The sequence below is a fragment of the Eleutherodactylus coqui genome, chromosome 3, assembly GCF_035609145.1.
Source record: "Eleutherodactylus coqui strain aEleCoq1 chromosome 3, aEleCoq1.hap1, whole genome shotgun sequence".
In the NCBI taxonomy this organism is placed as follows: domain Eukaryota; kingdom Metazoa; phylum Chordata; class Amphibia; order Anura; family Eleutherodactylidae; genus Eleutherodactylus; species Eleutherodactylus coqui.
In genome coordinates this window covers 297,219,111-297,243,266 of record NC_089839.1, presented here as the reverse complement: position 1 = coordinate 297,243,266, position 24,156 = coordinate 297,219,111, and the positions used below count along the sequence as shown (strand labels likewise).

Genomic DNA, 24,156 nt, shown 5'->3' with positions numbered 1-24,156 from the left:
TTGAAAACTTGAATTAAAGAGCATTTAATTAAAAAAGTCAAAACAGGTAAATCTGTCAAATAATCCTATAAAGTAACTATCATGTCATCAAAGCTAATACCGTGGCTCCCTCTATTATAAAGATATATTAATGGGTCCTCCAGTTTGGAAAACCTATTTTCATACACTGCATTAGGAAATACTGAGTTAATAGTGGGGGGTCCTCAACTACTGCGTAGAGTGAACAGTAAGTACAGAAAGCGTCTCTCACTGTGGAGGACCTGTCCTGTCCTGTTCTGCACAAACAACCCATTCATTTATATAGACACTGTGTAATGCTTCAGTTTACCTGCGGAGGTGCTGCAGGGAAACTGAACACTTAATGCAAAGTTTCTACAATGATTAGAGATTATCACTAGAGGCCTCAGCAGAAGAAAATTGCATTTTGAACTTATTCAATGGACCTTTGTAACAAATATGGAGTGGAGAACACCTTCAACCACCTCACAACCACATAGTGTCAATGTACGTTGTGCAGCCATGAAAGGTGCATGAAGCAGGCTTGGGAGCCGAGTCCAATCTGGTGGCTATCAGCTCTTTCTGACAGGTGACAGACACCAGTAACTGCTGCGATCAAACCTAGCTCTGATTGTGGCGGTTAACTGATTAGATGCCACAGTCAAAGCTGACTATGCATCTAAATAGTCAGCGGAAAGTGGAGGACTAGTGAAGGTTCCCAGGCCTGCCATGTATTGATGCCTATCAAGCTCTATGACAAGGCTTCATAGACCACATTGAAAATCACTGTATACTGCAATCCTGAAGTATATTACAATATATAAAACCAGCGATCGTATGATCGCAAGTTCAAGTCCCCTGTGGAGCATAAATAAAAGTGTAAAAAAAAAAAAAAAGATTTGATAAAAGCTTTTAACAGTAAAAAAAATTAAGAGTTAAAAAAAAACAAACTTCTCATTCTTCTGATAAAAAATCTAAACAATTACAAAAACACCACATATTTGATATCACCTTGTATATAAAAATCAAACTATTAAAAGTATAACAAGATTTATGCCGCATGGTGAAGTCCATTAAAAAAAGGATGAAATGACGGAATTATCTCCCAAAATATTTCAATAAAAAGTAATTAAAAAAGACCTACGTTTCCCAAATAGTGATAATAAAAACTGCAGCTCAGCCCACAAAACTGAGCTCTCTCAGAGGACTGTCAACGGAAAAAAGGTTACAGATCTCAGAATATGGAGGCAAAAAACAAAAACATTTTTGAGAAAAATTATTTCATTTACTCTTTAAAAATAGAAAGTAATTTAAAAACCATATAAATTTGGTATCCTCGTCAGTGTACTGACCCACGGAACAAAGTTCATATGGCAATTTACTGCACTGTAAACTCTGTAAAAACACCCCCAAAAAATGGCACAACTTTTTTTTACATTTTTAAAAGTTTTCCTATAAATGATACTTTACTTTAAATGATGCAATTAAAAATACAATTTGTCCCACATAAAACAAGCCCTCATATGACTGTCAGTGGAAACATTAGACTCTTGGAGGGTAGGGACAAAACAAAAAATAAATAAATAAAAAAATGAAAAATCTTTGGTCCTGAAGGGGTTATTCCATGCCAATGTTCATGCCGCCTTCTGTGTCCTTCACTCATTGTTCGTATAACATTTATGTTGTGTCTTCCAGGAAAATATTGGATTGACCCAAATCTTGGATGTCCATCAGATGCTATTGAAGTGTTTTGCAATTTTACCGCAGGGGGACAGACGTGTTTATCACCGGTCACTGTCACCAAGGTATTGTAACCTGTATGACTCTAGCTGCCCACAAGGGGAGGGGCGAATTTGTAGGGTCTCATTCAGACGGGCACCCAAAACTGAGAGCAGCATAATTCTATTAATGGTTTTTCCAAGGCCACCGGGCCAGTTGCCCTACCAAAATCTCCACAAGAACTGTCAAGATATATATCATTAGAGAGACCGCTGTTTGGCTTCTTGACCTCAGCTAGACACAAGTCTCCAAGGGCTTCATGATCTAACTTCTGATTCTATTTACTAATGCATATGCAGTAGTACCTGGTGTACTAATGCTTCTATTTCATTTACCCAGCTGGAGTTCGGTGTCGGTAAAGTGCAGATGAATTTTCTCCATCTGCTGAGCTCTGACGCGGTTCACAGCATCACTATCCACTGTCTGAACACACCGGTTTTGGGAACAGAGGTTGGTGGAGGGACTCCTCTTACCTTCAAAGGATGGAACGGCCACAGATTCCAAGGCAAAACATTACTTGAAAGAAACGTGCTTCTAGATGAATGCAAGGTAAGACGCTCATGTGCTAATGCAATATGTGCAAGCTTCACAAGGAGGACACTAGAAGCAAGTAGGAAAGGACACGATGAGAGTCCATGAGAGGGGAAAAGATTTCAGCAGCAACACTTGGATGGTCGTGGGATGATCTTGATATCAAGCCAACTTCTGTATCAAATGCTTATACGGCAAGACTTATCAATCAAGAAGTGCCAGGGGTGGAGAAATCAATGGGAGCTAAACCTTTTATCACTCTTCCAGCTCCAACCATAATGTGGATGGAGCTGTAAACATCTGGCCTGGCTGCAGTAAGTGTGTAGCCTGAAATTGGCTAATTGACGGGGGTCCAAAGTGGTGGACACCCGCCAATCAACTATTGATGAACTATCCTGAGGATGGGTAATCAATATTATAGGGGTTAAAATGCCAGGGATAGCCCTTTAAGGTGTACCTCCAGTTATATAGAGGAATGCTGGAGTGTGTAATAGATTTTCTAAATGATTTGCATTGCAGATTCTGTCTCGGCACATACCGGCCATGGTGCATCCTGCAGATGGCTCATTGTGCTCTAAGAGACAGAGTGTCTTGCTCGGTCTACTTGGCTGTCATATCCAGTACAGGCGCCAGTGCTGTAGGATGTGATGTGATTCTATAGCACTGGCTTCCCTACTGAATATGGGAGCCAAGAAGAGCAAGCAGGACGATCTGTCTCCTATTGCATAGACATGAGTAGCCCACAGCACATACTGAAACTAGTGCGTGCTTATAGACAAAATCTCCAATGCTAAATTGTACACACTACTGTACTAGAGTCATTTTTCTGTATCACTGGAGGTACACATTGTTTTGCACCAGTATGGGCTCTATCTCACCAATGTAATCTTCTGACTTCTCATGTACACATGCAAGACAATGAAAGGAGTTACCTGCTGGGTAAAATGGATGTACTAGAAGTGAATTCTTCATTTGGAATATCACTCTATTAAAGGGTTTTTTCAGGACAAAACAATTGGTGACCTGTCCTCAGGATAGGTCACAATAGCTGATCGGCGGGGGTCCACCACCCAGGATTTCTGTTGATCAGCTGATTAAAGAGGCCGCAGTGTTCATTTGAGCATCAGTTACATGGCTTGAGAGCAGTTCAGTCCCAATCAGCTGATCTGTGGGGATCCCAAGCAGCGCACCCCACCAATCAAGTATTGATGACCTATTGTTACATCTATGCAGGACATGTTGGTAGCGTTCTGTACGAATGATTATACACCTCTATAAACATGGATACTTCAAAATGTATAAAGGAACACTAACTAAGACATGGGGAACTAACCCTAGACCCTCTACTATAGGCGATCTCTGACTAAAAGCAGGGCGCTCATCCTGGTGAGGGTGACTTCTTATCGGAAACTTGGGGCAACCATGACTCTTCCTAGATAGTGACAGGAAATTGCACACAGGGTTAGAGGACACACAATATATCCTAGGCCACAATAGCACAGGGAATAAGATGTGCAAACACCCCACATATGATAATAAATAGCAGACTTCACTTTAACCTGAGACCCGGATGAGGCAGGGAACTCCAGATCAGATACAATCTTATCTGATTCACAGACTTGAAGGAGTCTAACCAGACTAAATCAAATCTTGAGATAGAATGATCAAACTGGACTAAATGAATAATTGGTGCCCTCTCTGAGGAGGAGCCAGAATAAATATGCACAGACTAATGCCGATTGGTTGGCTGGGTTGTCCCACCTCTGAGCCAAGCACTTCGCCCATACAGAGGAGGATGCGGTGTCCAATGCTGAAATCACAGTGAACATGCACCAGCATGAGGATTCTGTGGAGCAGGGCCGACTTAGTGACGTTACTCCAGTCCTGATCCTCAGTTGTGGCCAGCATGCCATGACACCTATCCGGAGGATCGGTCATCAATAGTTTAGTCCCAGAAAACCGCTTCAAACACTAGGGAGCACAACTAAAAAGTGGGTCTGCACAGTCTGTCTAATGACTGCAGGGGAAATCATAACTGACCGCTTTCCCCACCAGTACCAGCTGATTGCAAAAGGTCTTGCCAGTGGTCCCACCCTGTGATTGTTAAGAAGCACTGTTATCTTGTAAGGGGTTATTTAAACCAATGGTTCTCAACATGGGAGTTATTGCCCCCTGGGGGGGAATTTTACTTCTTAGGGGGGTGGTGGAACGAAAAGGGTTGGCAGGGGGGCGTTGGAACATAAAGGGGGTGATAGGAGTGCATTCTGTGTTTGCTTTGTTGATTTTTTTTTCATCTAGTAACTACATTTTTCCATATGAATCCCTTCTGTGTAATGGGAGTTGTGTGCAGCCTGCGCACCTCTATCATATAATGTGTGACTTTTATAACTCCATGAACCCACTACAGATCAATTACACTTCATAACACTGCATAACCTACTACACAACCTAACCCGCTGTATTCCTTAATGCCACTTCAAACTTTCACTTGTGTGGGTCTCTGGGAGTTGTAATCTTAGTGGACGCCAAGTGTCTTTTCAGAACACTGATCTAAACTACAACTCCCAGAGACCCACACGATTGAAAGTTCCAGCCAATCAGCGACATTATGGAATACAGCGGGTTAGGTTGTTCTTTTAGGTTATCCAGTGTGATTGATCTGTAGCAGAGTCATGGAGTTATAAAAGTCATACATCATTATATAATAGAGCAACATAAGCAGTGTATTCTTGAAGCATACTTTATTAAAATGGCTGAGAAGAAGAAATGCCGTCAATATTCAAATGAATACTTGAAATATGGATTCATTCCTCCTCCTACAAGCGGACAGCTTCCCTTGTACCTCGTTTATGAAAAGGCATTTTCACATGAAGCTATGAAGCCCTCGAGACGGAGTTCATTTCATTTCTCCAGTGTTTAAACTCAAAGTTTGAGAACCGCAGCACTGTAGGCAAGCTATTTGGAAAATCTGCTCTCAATGCTGACAAAGGCCTCCTTGCTTCCTAAAAAGTCTCTTTATAAATGTGGTAAATAACATACTATTAGGGAAACACTTGTGTTACCCGCAGTTAAAGAGATTGTCAATACTATGCTGAGGCCTGCCGCGTGTGCCATGGTGAAATCAATTCTGTTGAGTAATGACACAGTTTCAAGAAGAATTGATGAGATGGCTGCTGATGTGGAAGAAACATGGTAAAGAACACAGAATTTGTAAAGCAAATTGATGAGTCAACGGTTAGAGACAATGAAGCATTGCTGTTAGCTTATGTTCGTTTCATTAATCTGAATGAAGAGGCAGTGGAGGAACTGTTGTTTACCAGAAATTTAACCACTGACATGAAAGGCTCCTCTATATACAAAAGAGTGGAAGAATTTTTCTGAGAAAAAAACATCCCTTGAACAAATATACTTGCTTGTGCAACTGATGGAGCTGCATCCATGATTGGTTGATATCGCATATTTATAGCCCATTTAAAATCTGCTATGCCTGGCATAATGGCAGTCCACTATGTGATCCATCTGCAGCACCTTGTTGCTAAACATTTATGTGAGAGATTGCATGATTCTCTGCGCTATGTAATTAATGCTGTTAAGAAAAAAAGCACACTCTTTTGAACGAATGTCTTTTCCGCAAGCTCTGCCAAGACCATGACAAAGAATTCTAACGTCTACTCCTACACACCAAAGTGAGGTGGCTGTCGAGAGGAAAGTGCTTACGACGCTTCTACGAACTTTTTGACACAGTAGTCGAGTTTCTTCGGCCGATTGACCAAACTTTTGTGATTCAATCTATTTTGCAGACATATTTGACAAACTCAGCGAGGTCAACACAAAGCTACAAGGAGACAAAATGAATTTCATTAAGGCTAAAGGTATATTGTCTTCCTTCATTGCCAAACTGGACCTTCATACCAATAAGCTGAGTCAACGCGAGCTCTGTCAGTTTCAGAGTCTTCGAGAAATTGCACACAAAGACGGAGACAAACTTCAAGATGCAGACTTAGACGTTTTTGCTCACACCCCAAACAAGCCAAAGCAGACATGCAAACTAGGTTTCATGATCTATGTACCCTTGATTTACCAACGTGGGTACTCAATCCATTTTCAGCAGACACAGGAAAATTTCATCCCAGATTACAAGAGCAGCTGATCGACTTCAAACACAATAGCGAAGCCCAAGCACTTTTCCAACAATGTGGCTATGAATGTTTTTGGGTGAAAGTGAAGAATTACTATCCTATCCTGTGGCAGGAAGTTAAGTTGCTCCTGTTAGCTTTTCCATCTATGTACGTAGTGGAGAGTGGCTTCAGCGCGGTTCAGCAGCTCCTGACAAAAGGGAGAAACAAACTTTAGATATGTGTAAGGGGCGACTTGAGACAGCGATTGACGAAGAACCAGATATCGCAAAATTGGCGTCCGATCATCAGGCCCAAGGCAGCCATTAATGACACAGATTGATTGTGGCAAACATTATTATTAGTCGAACTTCATTGTTCTTACATTTTAATTAGTCTTCTGACCATTAAGGATTAAGGTGTATCTTGCATTTTCATTATATGTTATACGTTTCTATCGAATGATATAATTAAAGATGTTATTATTGCTTGCTTCCCCCAAAAATTATCTTCTGCAATAAATCTATTAATTATTATAATTTTTACAGACATGTTTTCACAATTAATGCTAATCTGTTAAACATTTTCCAAAAAATTGTATTCAGTATTTTAATTTGTACTTTTAACTTTATAAACAAGGTAAACTTTGACTGGGTTTAAACTAGTAAGGCTTGGGGGCGCTGGGCACCATCCCAATACCTAAAGGGAGCGCTGGGCTGAAAAAGGTTAAGAACCACTGGTCTAAACCACCCCTTTAGGCGGACACCTAATGTGGCTGTTGAACTTGCGTCTGTTGTCCTCAATGTTTCATGGTGATTAAATAAGGACTCTCTTCATTGCAGGTCCAAGATGGCAGCTGGCGCAAGACAAAATTCAAGTTTCATACCCAAGAGACAAACCAACTGCCAATTGTTGACATCTCCAAGTTCAATCCCCTCCAGAAAGGACAGCATTATTTTGAGAACGGTCCAGTCTGCTTCCTCTAACGGGGACGGCTGCCGAATGCACGGCTCTTTTCTATAAAAAGGGCATTTAAAATAAAGGGCGGTAGCAGTGTCTCCACTGCGTGACTATTACAGACCATTGTGTGGGCAATCTTCTAAAGAAGCCGGAAGAGACTTCCTCCTAAGAAGGACATATTTCACAGGAGATAAAGAACTTTCGATATTGATAGAGTATTTAAGTTTTTTATCAATCTTTTTTTATATATATAAATGCAACTTTGAATCAAAAACTTTATGGAAACCTAAGACCGATGTAAAGCACTGTACACAAGTTGCCTTTTAGGAAGCGGTCGGCTTGCTGAGGAGCAGTACTGGTTACTACTCTGGAAAGTGCAATAAGAAAAAAAAAAGTTTATGACAAGTAACTCCTTGGTTGGAGGAGAGAACGGGGACGATCACCTGAGCCCCCAAAACAGCAACGGGACGAAACACTAAGTTGGATTCCGGTCCTTTGCGGACGTATACCTCTCCTGAGACGGTACCCTACCTCTTCCGTATTGCCTGGTGCTCAAAAGAAAACAAGGTGCTAACGGCTTGGAACAAATCGGATTGCTTTGCTTCTGTATGTACTGGCTACATCAATCGCTCTCTTGTTTTGTTTTTGAAATCCATACATTTCAGCTGACATTTATTTATGAGAAAGGATCAATTTATTTTTGTGATACCCCGCATAGCACAATGTATATGGTGCATATAATATTTTCTTATTGTACAAAAAAAACCTTGCAAATAAAGTTTTACCTTATTCAGGATGTATGTTTTTTCTCCCCCCCCCCCCCCGCCCCCCATCCCCCCCTTAGCCCGGACATCTGATGGCATCCGTGTTGTTAATGTGTGTATATATTTTGTAACATGCATTGAAATTTTAATACAGCAGATATGTTAAGGTGCTGATGTTAAGTTATAATTAATCGTTTAGATCTGTATTTGCAACATTAATTGGTGCTAATTTTTTTATTTAATTCAGATTTTGTTTCTTAATCATCCGTGTTTCCGTCAAATCCAGGAATTGTGATTGCAGAAGATGAACAATTATGTTAAATCGGGCTTTCGGTTGCTAACAGCCGGTTGTGTATTGTTTGTTTCTAACGTGTATATTGTAACCTTTCATCATAAAATGAGATTGTCAGTCGTTTTTTACCACTGTAATAAAAGATCTGCCTTTAGTGTTAATAAAACAGCGCTGTACACTATGAGCGGCGGCATCCCATTCTTGTGCTTTGGATCAGTCCTTTTATAAATGATCTAAATAAGAGAATTGAGGGGAAACTGATCAGATTTTATGGATGACACAAAGCTAGGAGGGATAGCTAGCGCTAGAGAAGAGAAGATTTAGAGATCTAGACAAGCTTGAACAGTGGGCGGCGACTAAGGGCTAATGCCCATGGCCAACAGAAATCTGCAGCGTTGTCCCGCAGCTATTAGCTCAATGTTCACGCGGAATTCTGCAGTGTGAAAGAAAACGCCACATGCTCTATTAGCCACGGGAATACGCGCAGCCGGCTTCCATTGTAGTCTATGGAAGCCGGCCGTCACTCTATACTTCCACAGCAGCACAGCAGAAGTATGAATACACGTCCCCACCGGCCGCGTCATCTCGCACTGCCGGCATGTCATGCGCTGTACTGCGCATGCGCGCCAGGCCGCCAGGAGGGGCGTGTACAGCCGATCCGGAGTGGTGAGTATGGGGGTTTTGGGGGGCACCATAGCAGACTCTGCTGCGATATTCCACTGGCTGAGTCAGTCATGGCCGTGGGCATGAGGCCTAACAGAATGGTATTTAAAGAGAAATGCAAAGTCTTTTATCTGGGCAAGAAAAATGAAAAAAGCACATACAGAGTGGGAGGAACTGGGCTAGGCAGCAGCACATGTAAAAAAGACTTGGGTATACTAATAGATCATAGACTGAACATGAGTCAACAATGCGATGCAGCAGCCAAAAAGGCAAACACAATTCTGGGATGTATTAAGAGAAGCATAGAGTCTAGATCACGTGAGGTCATTATCCCCCTCTACTCTTCCTTAGTCAGACCTCATCTGCAATACTGTGCCCAGTTTTGGGCACCCCACTTTATAAAAGACATAGACAAACTGGAGCAAGTTCAGAGAAGAGTTACCAAGATGGTGAGCGGTCTGCAAATCATGTCCTATGAGGAACGGTTAAGGGATCTGGGAATGTTTAGCAGATGAGAAGGCTGAGAGGAGACTTAATAGTGGTCTACAAATATCTGAAGGGCTGTCACAGTGCAGAGGGATCAGCCCTATTCTCATCTGCACAAGGAAAGACTAGAAGCAATGGGATGAAACTGAAAGGGAGGAGACACGAATTAGATATTAGACAGTTAGGGTGATCAATGAGTGTAACAGGTTGCCACGGGTGGTGGTGAGTTCTCCTTCAATGGAACTCTCGAAACAAAGGCTGGATAAATATCTATCTGGAATGCTGTATGCTAATTCCCAGTGAGTGTTCCAGTGGGCTAGCCAGAGTATGTTCCCTATAGCATCCCCTCTCTACCACTGTCATCCATGCAGTGATTAAAATATTGTGCATGCACCAGAAGATCACGGACCGGCGGTTGCAGAGTTCATTGGCCCTTTTGTGGGCAGAGTCAGCAAACTCAATCATGCATGCGCCGATCTGAGATCTTCCAGCATATGTGCAAGATTATGATCGCAACAGTGGCAGAGAGGGGAGGCAGTAAGGGACATAGTCCGGTTGGTGGTGTAGACGTATGTATTGCCACAGAAATGATGATTGACTCTTTAATTATTTAATATACAGATTCCCTAATATAGCTCATATTGATATCACACAGGGGAAATATTTGCTGCTCCTGCTTTGTAGGACCCAGCCCACAGTTATGGTCACCATGCTATATTACATATATTTGCCCTGCAGCAGCCCATTTCACAAACTGGACACGCAGTAATCGGCTGATTACAGAACGGGCTTCTCTACAAAAAGTGATTGTCTTCATGAGGCAACCCCTTTAACCCCTTAAGGACACGGCCTATTTTAGGCTTAAAGGGGTTGTCTCACGCCGAAACGGTTTTTTTTTTTTATTCAATAGGCCCCCTGTTCGGCGAGAGACAAACCCAAGGGATGGGTTAAAAAAAAAAAAGTTTATTACTTACCCGAATCCCTGCGCTGCGGCGACTTCTTTCTTCCTTTACCAAGATGGCCGCCGGGATCTTCACCCACGATGCACCGCGGGTCTTCTCCCATGGTGCACCGTGGGCCCTGTGCGGTCCATTTCCGATTCCAGCCTCCTGATTGGCTGGAATCGGCACACGTGACGGGGCGGAGCTACGAGGACCAGCTCTCCGGCACGAGCGGCCCCATTCACCAGGGAGAAGACCGGACTGCGCAAGCGCGTCTAAAAACGCCGGAAGACAGGGAATTTAGACGGCACCATGGAGACGAGGACGCTAGCAACGGAGCAGGTAAGTGAATAACTTCTGTATGGCTCATATTTAATGCACAATGTACATTACAAAGTGCATTAATATGGCCATACAGAAGTGCTGAACCTCACTTGATTTCACGAGACAACCCCTTTAAGGACGCAACGATTTTTGGCGCATTTTCATCTCCATTTTTCAAAAGCCATGACTTTTTTTATTTTTCAGACGCATGAGGGCTTGTTTTTTGCGTGGCCAACTGTAGTTTTCATTGGCGCCATTGTTTGGTACATAGACTACATTGTAAAACTTTTATTATTTTTTTTTTATGATTTCAGGGAGAGAAAACGCTTCAATTTTGCCACAGATTTTCGTTTGCAGGAGGTCACCGTACACTTTCATCTTTGGCTCTTTCAGTCTACTTTTATTACCGGGTGTAATAACGCAGCGGCAGAAACCTGACCTATGACACCAATGTGAACAGAGCCTTGCATAGCACCAACCCAATATGTTCCATAGCAATGTACATAGAATGCACCCACATTGTGATCCCAGAAACACGGGACCAAACTAATTCTACTTGACAATTTCATTCAAGCCCAATTATGCTAAAAAAAAAATTGAACATGGGGGGTGCCGGAGTGTTTGGTTAGATTCAGACCTAAAGCCCCAATGCTGCAAAGGTACAATGCTAACCGCTGTGCTGCTCAAAAAATGGCGAGTGTTGCAGTGTGACTTCAGGGTTGAATCCCCTACTGCTGTGCAGCGCATTCAGAAAGTCTTCAGACCCCTAAACTTTTTTTCCCATTTTGTTATGTTGTGGAAATGTACAGGTTAAAAAGAAAAATAAATTTTCCCCATCCTTCTGCGTTCATCCCCCATAGTGATAAAGTGACATCAGAATGCTATAAACATGTTCTAAATATGTAATTTGTTCAAAAATGGAAAACTTACATTTTGCATTGACATAAGTATTCACACCCTTTAGTATGACACTTGAATTGTAGCTCTGGGGGCCTCCCATTTCTCCTGATCATCCTTTGAGATGTTTCTACACCTTGACTGGAGTCGCCTGTGGTCAATTCAGTTGATAGGAGTGGGTTTTTTAATGATATCCCATCTATATAAGGTCTTAAAGCTCACAATGCATATCCGAGCCAAAACTAAGCCATGAGGAGGATAGAACAGTCTGTAGAGCTCAGAGACAGGATTGTGTGGAGGCACAGATCTGGAGAAACTACAAAACAATTTGTGTTGCACTGGAAGCTCCTAAGAGCCCAGCGACCACCATAACTCTTATATGGAAGACGTTTGTTACAACCAGGACTCTTCCTAGAGACCGATCCACCAAACTAAATCAATGGGGGGAGAAAGGCCTTGGGAAGATGGGTGACCAAGAACACAATGGTCACTTTGGCTGAGCTCCAAAGATCCTGTATGCAGATGGAATCAACTTCCAGAAGGTTAACCAACCCTGCAGTCTCCACCAATCTGGGCTTTATGGCAGGAGAAGCCTCTCCTCAGTAAGACACATGAAAGTCGTCTGGAGTTTACTAAAAAGTACTTAACCCCTTAGTGACCAAGCCTGTTTGCACCTTAAGGACGAAGCCAAATTTTGGATATCTAACGTGTCATTTTAACATAAAATAACTCCGTAAAGGTTTTGCATATCCAAGTGATTCTGACATTGTTTTTTTTCGCCACATGTTGTACTTCACTTCGGTGGTAAAAATAGTCCGATAGAATTTGTGTATATTTATTAAAAGTGCCAAAATTCTAAATTTTTGGGAAAATTATTTTTTCCCATTTTCAACTGCAATATCTCAAATATGTGCAAACATACTGTACACACTTTTGCTAAGATATATATTTCAATCTGTTTTTACTTTATTCTGGATGCACATGTGAAAAACGTTCGGTTTTGGTTTTAACCATTTAGGAGACGTACAAATTTAACGTTATTAAAATTTTGAGGAACACTTTGTTTTCCTGCACCAAGCAAAGATTGCAAAGGCTCATAGGTGTCAGAATAATAGATACCCCCACAAATCACTCTAGTTTAAAAACTACACTCCTTAATGTATTCACTGAGGAGTGTTATGAGTATTTTGACCCCACTGGTTTTTTTCAGGAGTTAATGCAATTTAGAGGAGAAAAAATTAAATTTTCATATTTTTGCAAATATGTCATTTTAAAGACTTTTTTTTTCTATAGTGCACATAAAAATGAGGATTTGCAACCCAAAATGGATCCCCCTGTTTGCCCTGTCTTCATAAACACACCCATTGTGGCCCTAATACTATGTCTGCATGCACAACGGGGCCCAAACTGAAAGGAGCAGACGGTGGCTTTCAGAACAGACATTTTGCTTGCAGGTGATTCAGGCCCCATTGCCCACTTGTAGAGCCCTTGAACGGCCAAAACGACAGAGAACCCCAACAAATGTCCCCATTTTGAAAACTAGACCCCTTAACGAATTTATCTAGGGGTGCACTGTATATTTTGACCCCACAGTTTTTTAATGAATTTAAGCAAAGCAGAAGGAAAAAAATTATGATTTTGATTTTTCTGGCAATTGTGTCAATTTTAAAAGGTTTTCATTTTTTTTTGTACAGCACACATATGAATGAAGACGTTCACCCCAAAATGGATAGCCTGTATGTTCCGTGTTCAGAAATATATCCATTGTGGCCCTAATCTGCTTACAGGACACATGGTTAGGCCCATAATGGAGGGAACGCCTGTTGGATTGCAGGGCACAACTGAATAAATTCCATGCTTATTTGTGCAGACAAAGAAAATAACCCCCCTCCGCGCCCTTTTTGCATTCCCTAAATCTTAGATAAAAGTAATGATGTAAACTGTGTGGTATGTCCGAAGACGGGCGTAATTACGGGGGCCAGTTTGGGATGGGCACATGGGTCAATCAAATCGAGTATCCCTCCTCCTCCCATGCTTTTTTGGGGCTATTTCTTGACCTCAGCGGCACGGATGGGGTATGAAAAGTGGCGCTCTGTGAGGCTTTATAAGCTTGCTGAGGTGCCGCGGTCTCACACAGAAGGCGAGCGTTCCCGGGGCTTCTTGTAAATTATCTATTACAGGTAGCAATCTGAATAACGCCGGGCTCACACGGCCGTATGTGGAATCCGCTTACAGAGGCCCGCAGTGGATATCAGCTTTGAGCCCGGGCCGTGGCCCTGTGTAATGAACTGCGTACTCACACAGTTGGTCATGCGCAGTACACCTTTTTTTGTTTATATTTCCCCCACTATTGCATAGCAGAGACGCAGGTACCTGCAGCTCATGCACAATGTAGTTGTGTATGGGCTGTGGTTATATCCGCAACCATAGAGTGCAATGGGCTCTATATTGCTAATATCCGAGGTAAACCAGAACATGCGTTCTGTTTTCTGCGAGTGGATTACGTAATTCCAACCCCCTAATGTGAGCTGAATTGTGTAATCCAATGCATTTGATTGATCCGCGTATTACCGTGGATCAAACACATGCGGAATCCACAATTTCTATCCGGTCATGTGAGACCGCCCTAATGGTAGATCGCTACCTTTTTATCACTTGGCCAAGATCCGCTCAACGAAGCCACCTTTAAACTTTTTTTAACTTTACATGATCACCGTTATCCATTGCATAACGGTGATCACGTAACTGGGAACCGCATATCCTCGGTTACATCTTCCTGCACTCGGCTATCTTTGACAGCTAGGTGTAGTGAGATTTTTAATTTGCCAGGCTCTCCAGCCTTCTGCGCATGCGCGTCACATTGGCACATGTGCAGAAGCCTGCAGCAAGTCCAGATCGCTGTGGGGCATCGCTGAGGATGGAGGCAAGTATTTTTCACTTTTCCATGATCGCCGTTATCCTTTGGATAACGGTGATCGCAGGACCGAGGGTCTGATATCCTGGCCCCCCGTGACAGCTCCATGTTGTCGGCTACCTCCAGCAGCCGACAGCATGTAGCTGACACAGGAAAAGAAATATGATGTCATAGGCATCACGGAAACTTGGTGGAATGATACACATGATTGGAACACAAGGCTTGAAGGATACAACTTATTTATAAGAAACAGACCAAAAAAAGGGGAGGAGATGTTACATTGTATGTTAGGAAAACATTCATCTCCACAGAGATTCAAGCTTCAGAGCTGGGAGTTCTGTAGAAACTGTTTGGGTAAGAATACAAGGAGAGAACAACAGAAAGGACACCATTGTAGGCATTTACTATAGGCCGCCTGGACAAGCAGAAGATATGGATGAATTCTTTCTACATCAGATGGCCAAGCTCTGAAAAAAGCCCAACATAGTGATTATGGGAGATTTTACCCATCCAGACATTTGTTGGGAATCTCTCTCAGATAAAAGTAATGGATCCAACAAATTCTTATCCGCTCTTGCTGACAACTTTATCTTCCAAAACGTCGAAGAGAAAACAATCTGCTATCTTGGACCTAATTCTTACCAACAGGGAGGAAATGGTTGAGGAAGTAAGGGGGGCTGGGACCTTAGGAGGCAGTGATCATGCGATGCTTGAATTTTCGATAAAAAGTGGAGGAAGAACTGAGAAAACTCAGACCTCAAGGTTGGATTTCAGAAAGGCAGATTTCAATGGACTTAGAAAGAGGGTAGGAAGAATCCAATGGCTGGATGTTCTTAAGGACAGAAATGTACAACAAGTTTGGGAAATATTGGGAAATTAGATTCTCAAAGCAGAATCGTAAACAATCCCTAAAAGAAGGAAGAATGGGAAGTATTTAAAGAGACAAGGATGGATGAAGACAGAACCTGCACACGTTAAAAAAGAAGAAAAATACGTTTATCAAATGGAAAGAGGAGGGAATATCTAAAGAAGAATATAATGCGGTCTGCAGAAACTGTAGGGAAAGTGTCAGAAAAGCTAAAGCTAATAATGAATTGAGACTTGCAACAGAGGGCAAAAGCAATAAAAAAGGATTTGGGGGTATGTCAAAAGCAAAAGAAAAATCAAAGATGCTATTGGATGCTTACAAGATGAAAATGGTGAATTGGTTAAGAATGATGTTGAGAAGGCAGAACTTTTAAATTCCTATTTTGTATCTGTTTTCTCTTAGAAAGTAGATAGAACATCAACTAATCTTCCCTGTGCTATTGGGGGAGTAAAAGAATGCAGGCTATCTGTAAGCAGAGAGATGGTGAGGGAACACATAGCTAACTTGAATGAATTCAAGTCTAGATTAATTACATCCTTGGTAACTAAAGGAAGCAGCAGAGATAATTGCTGAACCACTCGCCATAATTTTTGAAAAATTCCTGGAGAAAAGGAGAAGTCCCAGAAGATTGGAAAAGGGCAAATGTTGTCCCTATCTTCAAAAAAGGGAAGAAGGTGGATCCAGGAAACTACAGGCCTGTGAGCCTGACTTCTATACCGGGAAAGATCTTTGGACAAATTATTAAACAGCATGGATGCAAGTACTTGGATGAGAATGGAGTAATTAACCAGAGCCAGCATGTAACAAACAAGTCATGCCAGACAAATCTTATTTCCTTATATGACAGAATCACCGACCGGGTTGATCAGAGAAATGCGGTAGATATAGTATATCTTGACTTTAGTAAAGCATTTGATAAAGCATTTATACTATAAAATGGCGAAATATGGGATTGACAAGGCAACTGTTAGGTGGATTCACAACTGGCTGAGTGATCGTACTAAAGGAGTGGTCATAAATGTCTGCACCTCCAAGTGGAAGAATCTATCAAGTGGGGCCGTCCTTGGCCCAGTGTTGGTCAACATTTTTATAAATGATCTGGAGGGAATTGATGGGAAACTGATCACATTTGCTGACCACACAAAGCTAGGAGGGATAGCTAACACTTGGGAAGAGAGAAAGTATTCAAAAAGATCTAGAAAAGCTTGAACAGTGGGCAGCGACTAACAGAATGGTATTTAACAAGGAGAAATGCAAAGTCCTACATCTGGGCAAGAAAAATAAAGAAAACACATACAGAATGGGAGGAATTGGGCTAAGCAGCATCACATATGAAAAAGAGTTGGGTATACTAATAGATCATAGACTGAACATGAGTCAACAATGTGATGCAGCAGCCAAAAAGATAAAATAGAGAAGTTGAGTTGATCCCCGGATGTCTTGTGCAGCTATAAAGGTGAGTTCACATCTGTTTTAGGACCCCTGTTCAAAGGTTCTGTCGTAGATTTGGCACAAAATACCAGAGGAAATAGCGCTGCATGCCGCTTTATTCTTCCGGTAAAATGCCGCAGCTAAGCGGAGACCAAAGAAACCCCATTATAGTCCATGGGGTCGGTCAGCGCTGTTCGGTTCAATCATAAGACGGATCCAACTGGCCAGTGGATCCCCTTTCCTGCTCCCCGAACGGAATAGGAAAATGGAACCCCCGCCGCAGATGTGAAAGCCGCCTAAGACGGTCGCGCCTGTAGACAGAGATTGTTTTCACTATTGACCGACAGGAAATATTGGAGCCGCACCGCTCGGTATCGCCGCCGTCTCACTGAAGGTGAATGGAGCGCTTGTGTGACCCGCGCCGCAGTCAGTCTTCTCCTCACTGAGATGGTTCGGGGCACAAGACCCCTGATCTCGAGATCAGCAGGGAGACCCCCATCCATCAGCAAGTTACTCGTTGTCCTGTGTATGGGGGGTATCTTGCACTTGTGGTACAACCCCTATAAACAAGAGCAGCCCGAAAATAGGATGCGCAGCGATTTTCTTGTCTCGCCGAGATCGCTGTACCATCCATATCACAATCGGACAGAACTCGCCTGTGTGACTCACCCCATGTGAGCATAGAAACCCCCGCACACCCGCAGGCCGGCTGCAAATCTTCCCGCATGAACAGGGGGCCGTGCAGTGAATGGCAGCAGCGTGTGGATGAGCGATCGTATACAGCCGATCATCTGCCCACGTATAAGTCGGCTTCACGCGGATGCAAGCGCAATTGCACAATCCTTAGTTTTTGCAGAATGACCGGTTTTTTTTGTGTGACGCAAACAAACACACTGATTGAAAGGACTATTGAGTCCACGTGTTTTTCCCCAGTGGAGTTTCGCTTCACCTCGTGTATTGCGCTCGCATTCGCACCCCCCATTGACTTCTATGGGAATCATCGGTGCGCAAATACGCAGAAAAGTAAAGCGTGTTCTTATTTTCTGCGAACAAAATGCGCACACAAAACGCACGGCGGTGAATGAAAGCGATGGGCTCTATTCTCTGCGTATCGTGCGCACAAATACGTCTGTGTGAAACTGGCCTAATCTATAAGCGCTGACCGTGGTGCTCCCCATCGGTCAGTACTCGCTGCCCCTGTAAAGGGACCCTCGCCCAAGTGTCACAGACGTTTTAAGAGGCACATTAAAAAATGGACACCATTGACGGCGCTGCAGCTCGCGTGAATTTTACAGCGACAAGAATTTTGAGGGCAAAATCTCAATTCTGAAGGAGATGGTACTTAAAAACTGCCAAATATAATAATTCACAGAGAGAACAGCAGGCCCAAACAACCAATCAGGGTGTGAATCGAGCAGAAGTCTTGTGGAATAAGTAAATACGCCGCCCGCCAATCACATTTTGGCCGCCGCGCTAGCCATGAGTATGAAGCATTTCCGCCCGCCACAATATGGCCGCCGCGCTAGCCATGAGTATGAAGCATTTCCGCCCGCCACAATATGGCCGCCGCGCTAGCCATGAGTATGAAGCATTTCCGCCAGCCACAATATGGCCGCCGCGCTAGCCATGAGTATGAAGCATTTCCGCCAGCCACAATATGGCCGCCAGTTGCTTTGCGTTATTTGGCGTCTCGCCAACCACAACATGGCCGCGCTGGCTTCCTGTTTACCTGGATCTCACCGGAAGTAGGCCGCACGTGTGCTGACGGGCGCTGCCATGGAGACTCTGCTGGTGCCGGACACATGTGGAGCTGAAGAGGGGGAATGTGCGGTGCGACCCAAGAGGAAGATGTCCCTGTATAGGTGAGTGCAGACGGCACTGCAAGTCGTATTGGAGGGCAGTTAGCGTACGCAGTATGTCGCCAGTATATATGTATACAGCAGGGGGATCGCCGAGGGCGGTATATATATATGTATATAGCGGGGGATCACCGAGGGCCGTGTATATGTATATAGCAGGGGGATCGCCGAGGGCCGTATATATGTATACAGCAGGGGGATCGCCGAGGGCCGTATATATGTATATAGCAGGGGGATCCCCGAGGGCCGTATATATGTATATAGCAGGGGGATCCCCGAGGGCGGTATATATATGTATGTAGCAGGGGGATCACCGAGGGCGGTATATATATGTATGTAGCAGGGGGATCACCGAGGGCGGTATATATATGTATGTAGCAGGGGGATCACCGAGGGCGGTATATATATGTATGTAGCAGGGGGATCACCGAGGGCGGTATATATATGTATGTAGCAGGGGGATCCCCGAGGGCGGTATATATATGTATGTAGCGGGGGATCCCCGAGGGCGGTATATATATGTATGTAGCAGGGGGATCACCGAGGGCGGTATATATATGTATATAGCGGGGGATCACCGAGGGCGGTATATATATGTATGTAGCGGGGGATCCCCGAGGCGGGAAAATATATGTATGTAGCAGGGGGATCACCGAGGGCGGTATATATATGTATGTAGCGGGGGATCCCCGAGGGCGGTATATATATGTATGTAGCAGGGGGATCACCGAGGGCGGTATATATATGTATGTAGCGGGGGATCCCCGAGGGCGGTATATATATGTATGTAGCGGGGGATCCCCGAGGGCAGTATATATATGTATATAGCGGGGGATCACCGAGGGCGGTATATATATGTATATAGCGGGGGATCACCGAGGGCGGTATATATATGTATATAGCGGGGGATCACCGAGGGCCGTATACATGTATGTAGCAGGGGGATCGCCGAGGGCCATATACATGTATGTAGCAGGGGGATCATCGAGGGCCGTATATATGTATGTAGCGGGGGGGATCGCCGAGGGCCGTGTATATGTATATAGCGGGGGGATCGCCGAGGGCCGTGTATATGTATATAGCGGGGGGATCGCCGAGGGCCGTATATATGTATGTAGCGGGGGGATCCCCAAGGGCTGTGTCAGCATTAGGCCCGGCTCATGTATTACGCTGCAGGATCCCCCGTGTTACCGCTCACACGAATTGCGTGAAATACGCACAATAAATCCCGCAGTCTGCTGTATCCGGTGTGTATTGTGCGTGAATACAGGCCAGGATACGGCACGGTGGTTGGCGGCACGCAGAGAGTCACGGCGGTCTGAGCCCAGCCTTACGGACGCCTTCAGAGGGCCGTTTATAAGGGCTCATTCACTTGGGCGTATCTGCGCTCCATATTACGTGTGTCTACAATACGGACGGCTTATACACCGCTGATTCCGTTGAGGCGTGAGACGTGCGGTTTTCACGCCTGTACAATGGCGCAGCGCGTCCTCCTATGTTGGTCCGTATTACTGACCAAAACTTCCACTTAGAGTCAGTCCTTCTGGCGGTCCTTGAGTTGCCGTGTGATGTGGACCGTATACGGGGGTCTGTGCCGCTTACAGCCATTTGTTTGCCGCACGGCTGATGGAGCGCTTGTGGTCAGACGCTTCACACAGATGGAGAATTGCGCGATAACAGGACCGGCCGCCGTGTTTACGTCTCGCATTATTGGTCCTGGACAAAAACCAATCAAGTAAATTGCGTTCGCTCGGATGTCGCGCGGTTTTCTCGGCGTGTAAACCCCCTCTTGGGGTCGTCCGCACGGCGAGTCTGCCGCGGCTCTTCCACAGCAGAAACGGCAACAAATCACCAGAAACTGATGCTGGTTTTCATGTGGATTTTTGTTTGAATTTCACCCCCTGCTCACTAGAGGGCGCCGGCAGCAGGTGAAGACTTCGGAGGGGAGCGCTGTATCTTCTGGAATCTGCTGTGGGGCCACGGCCGATCCCGAGTCGGATCCCACCAGTGGTGTAGAAGTGCTGCGGCCGATCCCGAGTCGGATCCCACCAGGGGTGTAGAAGTGCTGCGGCCGATCCCGAGTCGGATCCCACCAGCGGTGTAGAAGTGCTGCGGCCGATCCCGAGTCGGATCCCCCCAGCGGTGTAGAAGTGCTGCGGCCGATCCCGAGTCGGATCCCACCAGCGGTGTAGAAGTGCTGCGGCTGATCCCGAGTCGGATCCCACCAGCGGTGTAGAAGTGCTGCGGCCGATCCCGAGTCGGATCCCACCAGCGGTGTAGAAGTGCTGCGGCTGATCCCGAGTCGGATCCCCCCAGTGGTGTAGAAGTGCTGCGGCTGATCCTGAGTCGGATCCCACCAGCGGTGTAGAAGTGCTGCGGCTGATCCCGAGTCGGATCCCACCAGCGGTGTAGAAGTGCTGCGGCTGATCCCGAGTCGGATCCCCCCAGTGGTGTAGAAGTGCTGCGGCTGATCCCGAGTCGGATCCCCCCAGTGGTGTAGAAGTGCTGCGGCCGATCCCGAGTCGGATCCCACCAGTGGTGTAGAAGTGCTGCGGCCGATCCCGAGTCGGATCCCACCAGCGGTGTAGAAGTGCTGCGTTCGTTCTGCCCCGTGCCAGCGAAGGGTGAATGCAGACGGCCGACTGTGAGAGTCTCCCCCGCAGCGGCCCGCGGCGTACCTGTCCGACATCTTCGCTCTGCTCTTCACCTGCGCCGGCTGGCACACAGCCGCACATGCGCAGTGCAGAGCCGGAAAGTCTGCGCTGTGCCTTTATTTGTATCATGATGACCTAGAGGGACTCCTCCGTCTTTACGCCTCCGCACACGGCGCTAGCAGGGATTTCCGGAGAGCGCTGGATGAGGGCTCATGCTCACAGCCGTGTTTTCACCACTTAGCGTGCGTGCGTTGCACAGATGCGTGATATGCGATGAACGGAGTCAATGGACTTTCATTGATCCATGCACACCGGCGCGGACGCTCTGGTTTTCTGCGTTCGTACGCCGCATGAGCCTTATACACGTGTGTGGGCTGCGTACGGTATGCTGTCCATACCCAGCGGGTCATTGGGCATCCTCGCTCTAAACCGAGTGGGGAGTTAAAAAGAAAAAAGTCCCACAGTACTCATGCCCATGTCTGTGTATTCCGCTTGGCATATCTAGTGCCACACGCGGTCTCTGCCGGCAGAACGTAGTGGGTACCGCGGTACGGGGAGACCTGCAGCGTTATACACAGACGGCCGCGGGCGGGAGGCCAGGACTGTATAAGTATCATTATAGTCACATGACCTCTGCCGCTCCTCCGTGTCCCCCTCCTGCTCGCCTCTGTTCCCGGCCAATGATATGTTTTCTGCGTTGGTCTCCTATTCGCTCTCGCTATGAATTTGCGCCGTGACTTTATTTGCTCATCGTTCTCTTTTATCGCAGCTGTGAGGTTTGCGGCGGTGAAGAGGCCAAATACAAGTGTCCGCGGTGCCTGAAGTACTCCTGCAGGTAGGTGAGCTCCGCGGGGCGTCTCGGGCCACCCCCACAGGTACCTCATTCATCGCCTCTACTCTCTCCTCAGCTTGCCTTGTGTAAAGAAGCATAAGGTGGACGTCGCTTGCAGCGGAGTGCGAGACAAGACGGCGTTTGTCCCGTTGAGTAAATTCGGTGACTTGCATCTACTAAGTGGTGAGTAAAGCATCACATGGCGCGTTTACCGACCTCCCCGGCCCGAATATTGGGGATGTGGGGTCTCTCTCAGTAGACGGTTTCCTCTACTCAATCCCAGCTGCACTCTGAGAGCAGACGGGGAGCCGCAGGTTTGGGGACATTGCCCTTGATTGATGTCTTATACAAGGGGGCGCTGATAAGTTTTTGGCTTTGACCACAAAAAATTGACATAGAAGAATGAAGTTCCAGTTGCTCTACAGAGTCCTTCCGGATATCAGCGCACTTCTGACTGCGGTGTTGCTTCTTCTTCAACCCATCCAGATGTCATCCAATGCAATTGCTTCCGAATTGGAGGCAGATTTGGTTCTCTTGAGGTGTTTCTTCAAACAAAATAGTCCGAGGAGGGGGGCCAGACCAGCGATGAGGAGGGTGATCCAGCTCCTCGAAGTCCGGGTCAGCCAGATTGCTCTGGGTGATGGTCGCTGTGAGGACAAGACGTTGCAGGAACACAACACCTTCATTCAACGTTCCGCACATTTTGACATCAGTGCCTCCTTCAGAAGTGTAGTGTAGCACACAGCCATGATAGTAGACCCCCTTGAGGTCGTCTACAATCAGTATCCCATCTTTATCCCAGAAGACAGATGCCTTCACCTGGGATGACAACTTCTTTGGACGCGGGGAAGTGTTGTGTCTCCATTCTTCTGACTCAGGATATCATACATAATAATCCATATCTCATCCATCATCGCCAGTCGAGAAAGGAAAGCATCAGCAGCCTGCCGAAAACGCTGCAGATTCCCCGGAGGCTTGCACATGGGCACACTGTTGATCTGGACCCACTTAGACACCTTCCTTGTGTCTAGATGATTGAACATTATGGACCCAACTCTTTCTCTGGAAATGTTCAGAGTTTCATCAACTTCTCCGGTCTTCCAGAATCATGTCATGGATGGTGCCTGTAGTTTCTGGAATGGCCACCACTGGAGGTCTCCTGGAATGGTCTTCATCATCTGTGTTGAAATGGCCGGTTTTACATTTGGCAACCTAATTTTTCACTATTGAGTACGAAGGGCGCTTGTCACCTAATGTTTGCACCATGTCACCGTGAACGTCTTTGGCCGACATCCCTTTCAGGAACTTCATCACCGCTCGGCTCTCCTCTGCAGTGGAATCTGCTGTGGACGCCGCCATGTTGTCTTCAAGCCTGCATAACCTAAGAATCGCACATGAGGTCAGGCCAGAGTTTGTCTACAAAGTATTACAAAGATAGAACTTTCACTGACGTGAAGCTCGTAAAGCCAAGAACTTCTCAGCCTCCCCTCGTATCGAGCGGTGGCGCTATCTGAGGATGAACTGCTCAGATATTTCCATGCTAACTTTATCCTGTGTCTCCTGAGCTGCTGCAGAACTCTACAGCTTCCGGCTTGTCGGGACCGGCTGAGGGGTGTAGTTTTGCCATAATTGGGCAGCCATGGCTATAGAATACATTGTCTGTGAGAATCTTGCACCAAGACCTCATTGTCAGTTTAAAGGGGTTATCCACCTCTTAACTATTAATTGCCTGTCCTCTGAATCGGTCATCAGTAGTGAACAGCAGGGGTACCGCCGCCGGGACCCCCACCGATCAGCTGTTCGCCAGGCCGCTGTCAGTGTGTACAGAGCCAGAAGCTGACAACTCCTT

At 45.5% G+C, this 24,156-nt stretch overlaps 2 protein-coding genes across 3 annotated transcripts in view; both read left to right on the top strand.

The window, feature by feature from the left end:
- Positions 1-8,619, top strand: part of COL24A1 (collagen type XXIV alpha 1 chain) — a 276,971-nt gene extending 268,352 nt beyond the window's left edge. Inside the window, exons 58-60 of the mRNA XM_066597768.1 lie at positions 1,693-1,802; positions 2,116-2,325; positions 7,265-8,619. Coding sequence (XP_066453865.1) covers positions 1,693-1,802; positions 2,116-2,325; positions 7,265-7,408 — 464 coding nt within the window. The 3' untranslated portion in view covers positions 7,409-8,619. The remainder of the gene's footprint in view (positions 1-1,692; positions 1,803-2,115; positions 2,326-7,264) is intronic.
- A 10,072-nt stretch (positions 8,620-18,691) lies between these two features.
- Positions 18,692-24,156, top strand: part of ZNHIT6 (zinc finger HIT-type containing 6) — a 28,800-nt gene continuing 23,335 nt past the window's right edge. The window contains exons 1-3 of one of the 2 annotated variants that reach the window (XM_066594785.1): positions 18,692-18,824; positions 22,245-22,310; positions 22,384-22,490. In XM_066594785.1, coding sequence (XP_066450882.1) covers positions 18,739-18,824; positions 22,245-22,310; positions 22,384-22,490 — 259 coding nt within the window. In that variant the 5' untranslated portion in view covers positions 18,692-18,738. The remainder of the gene's footprint in view (positions 18,825-22,244; positions 22,311-22,383; positions 22,491-24,156) is intronic. The other variant, XM_066594786.1, reaches the window with a different exon arrangement.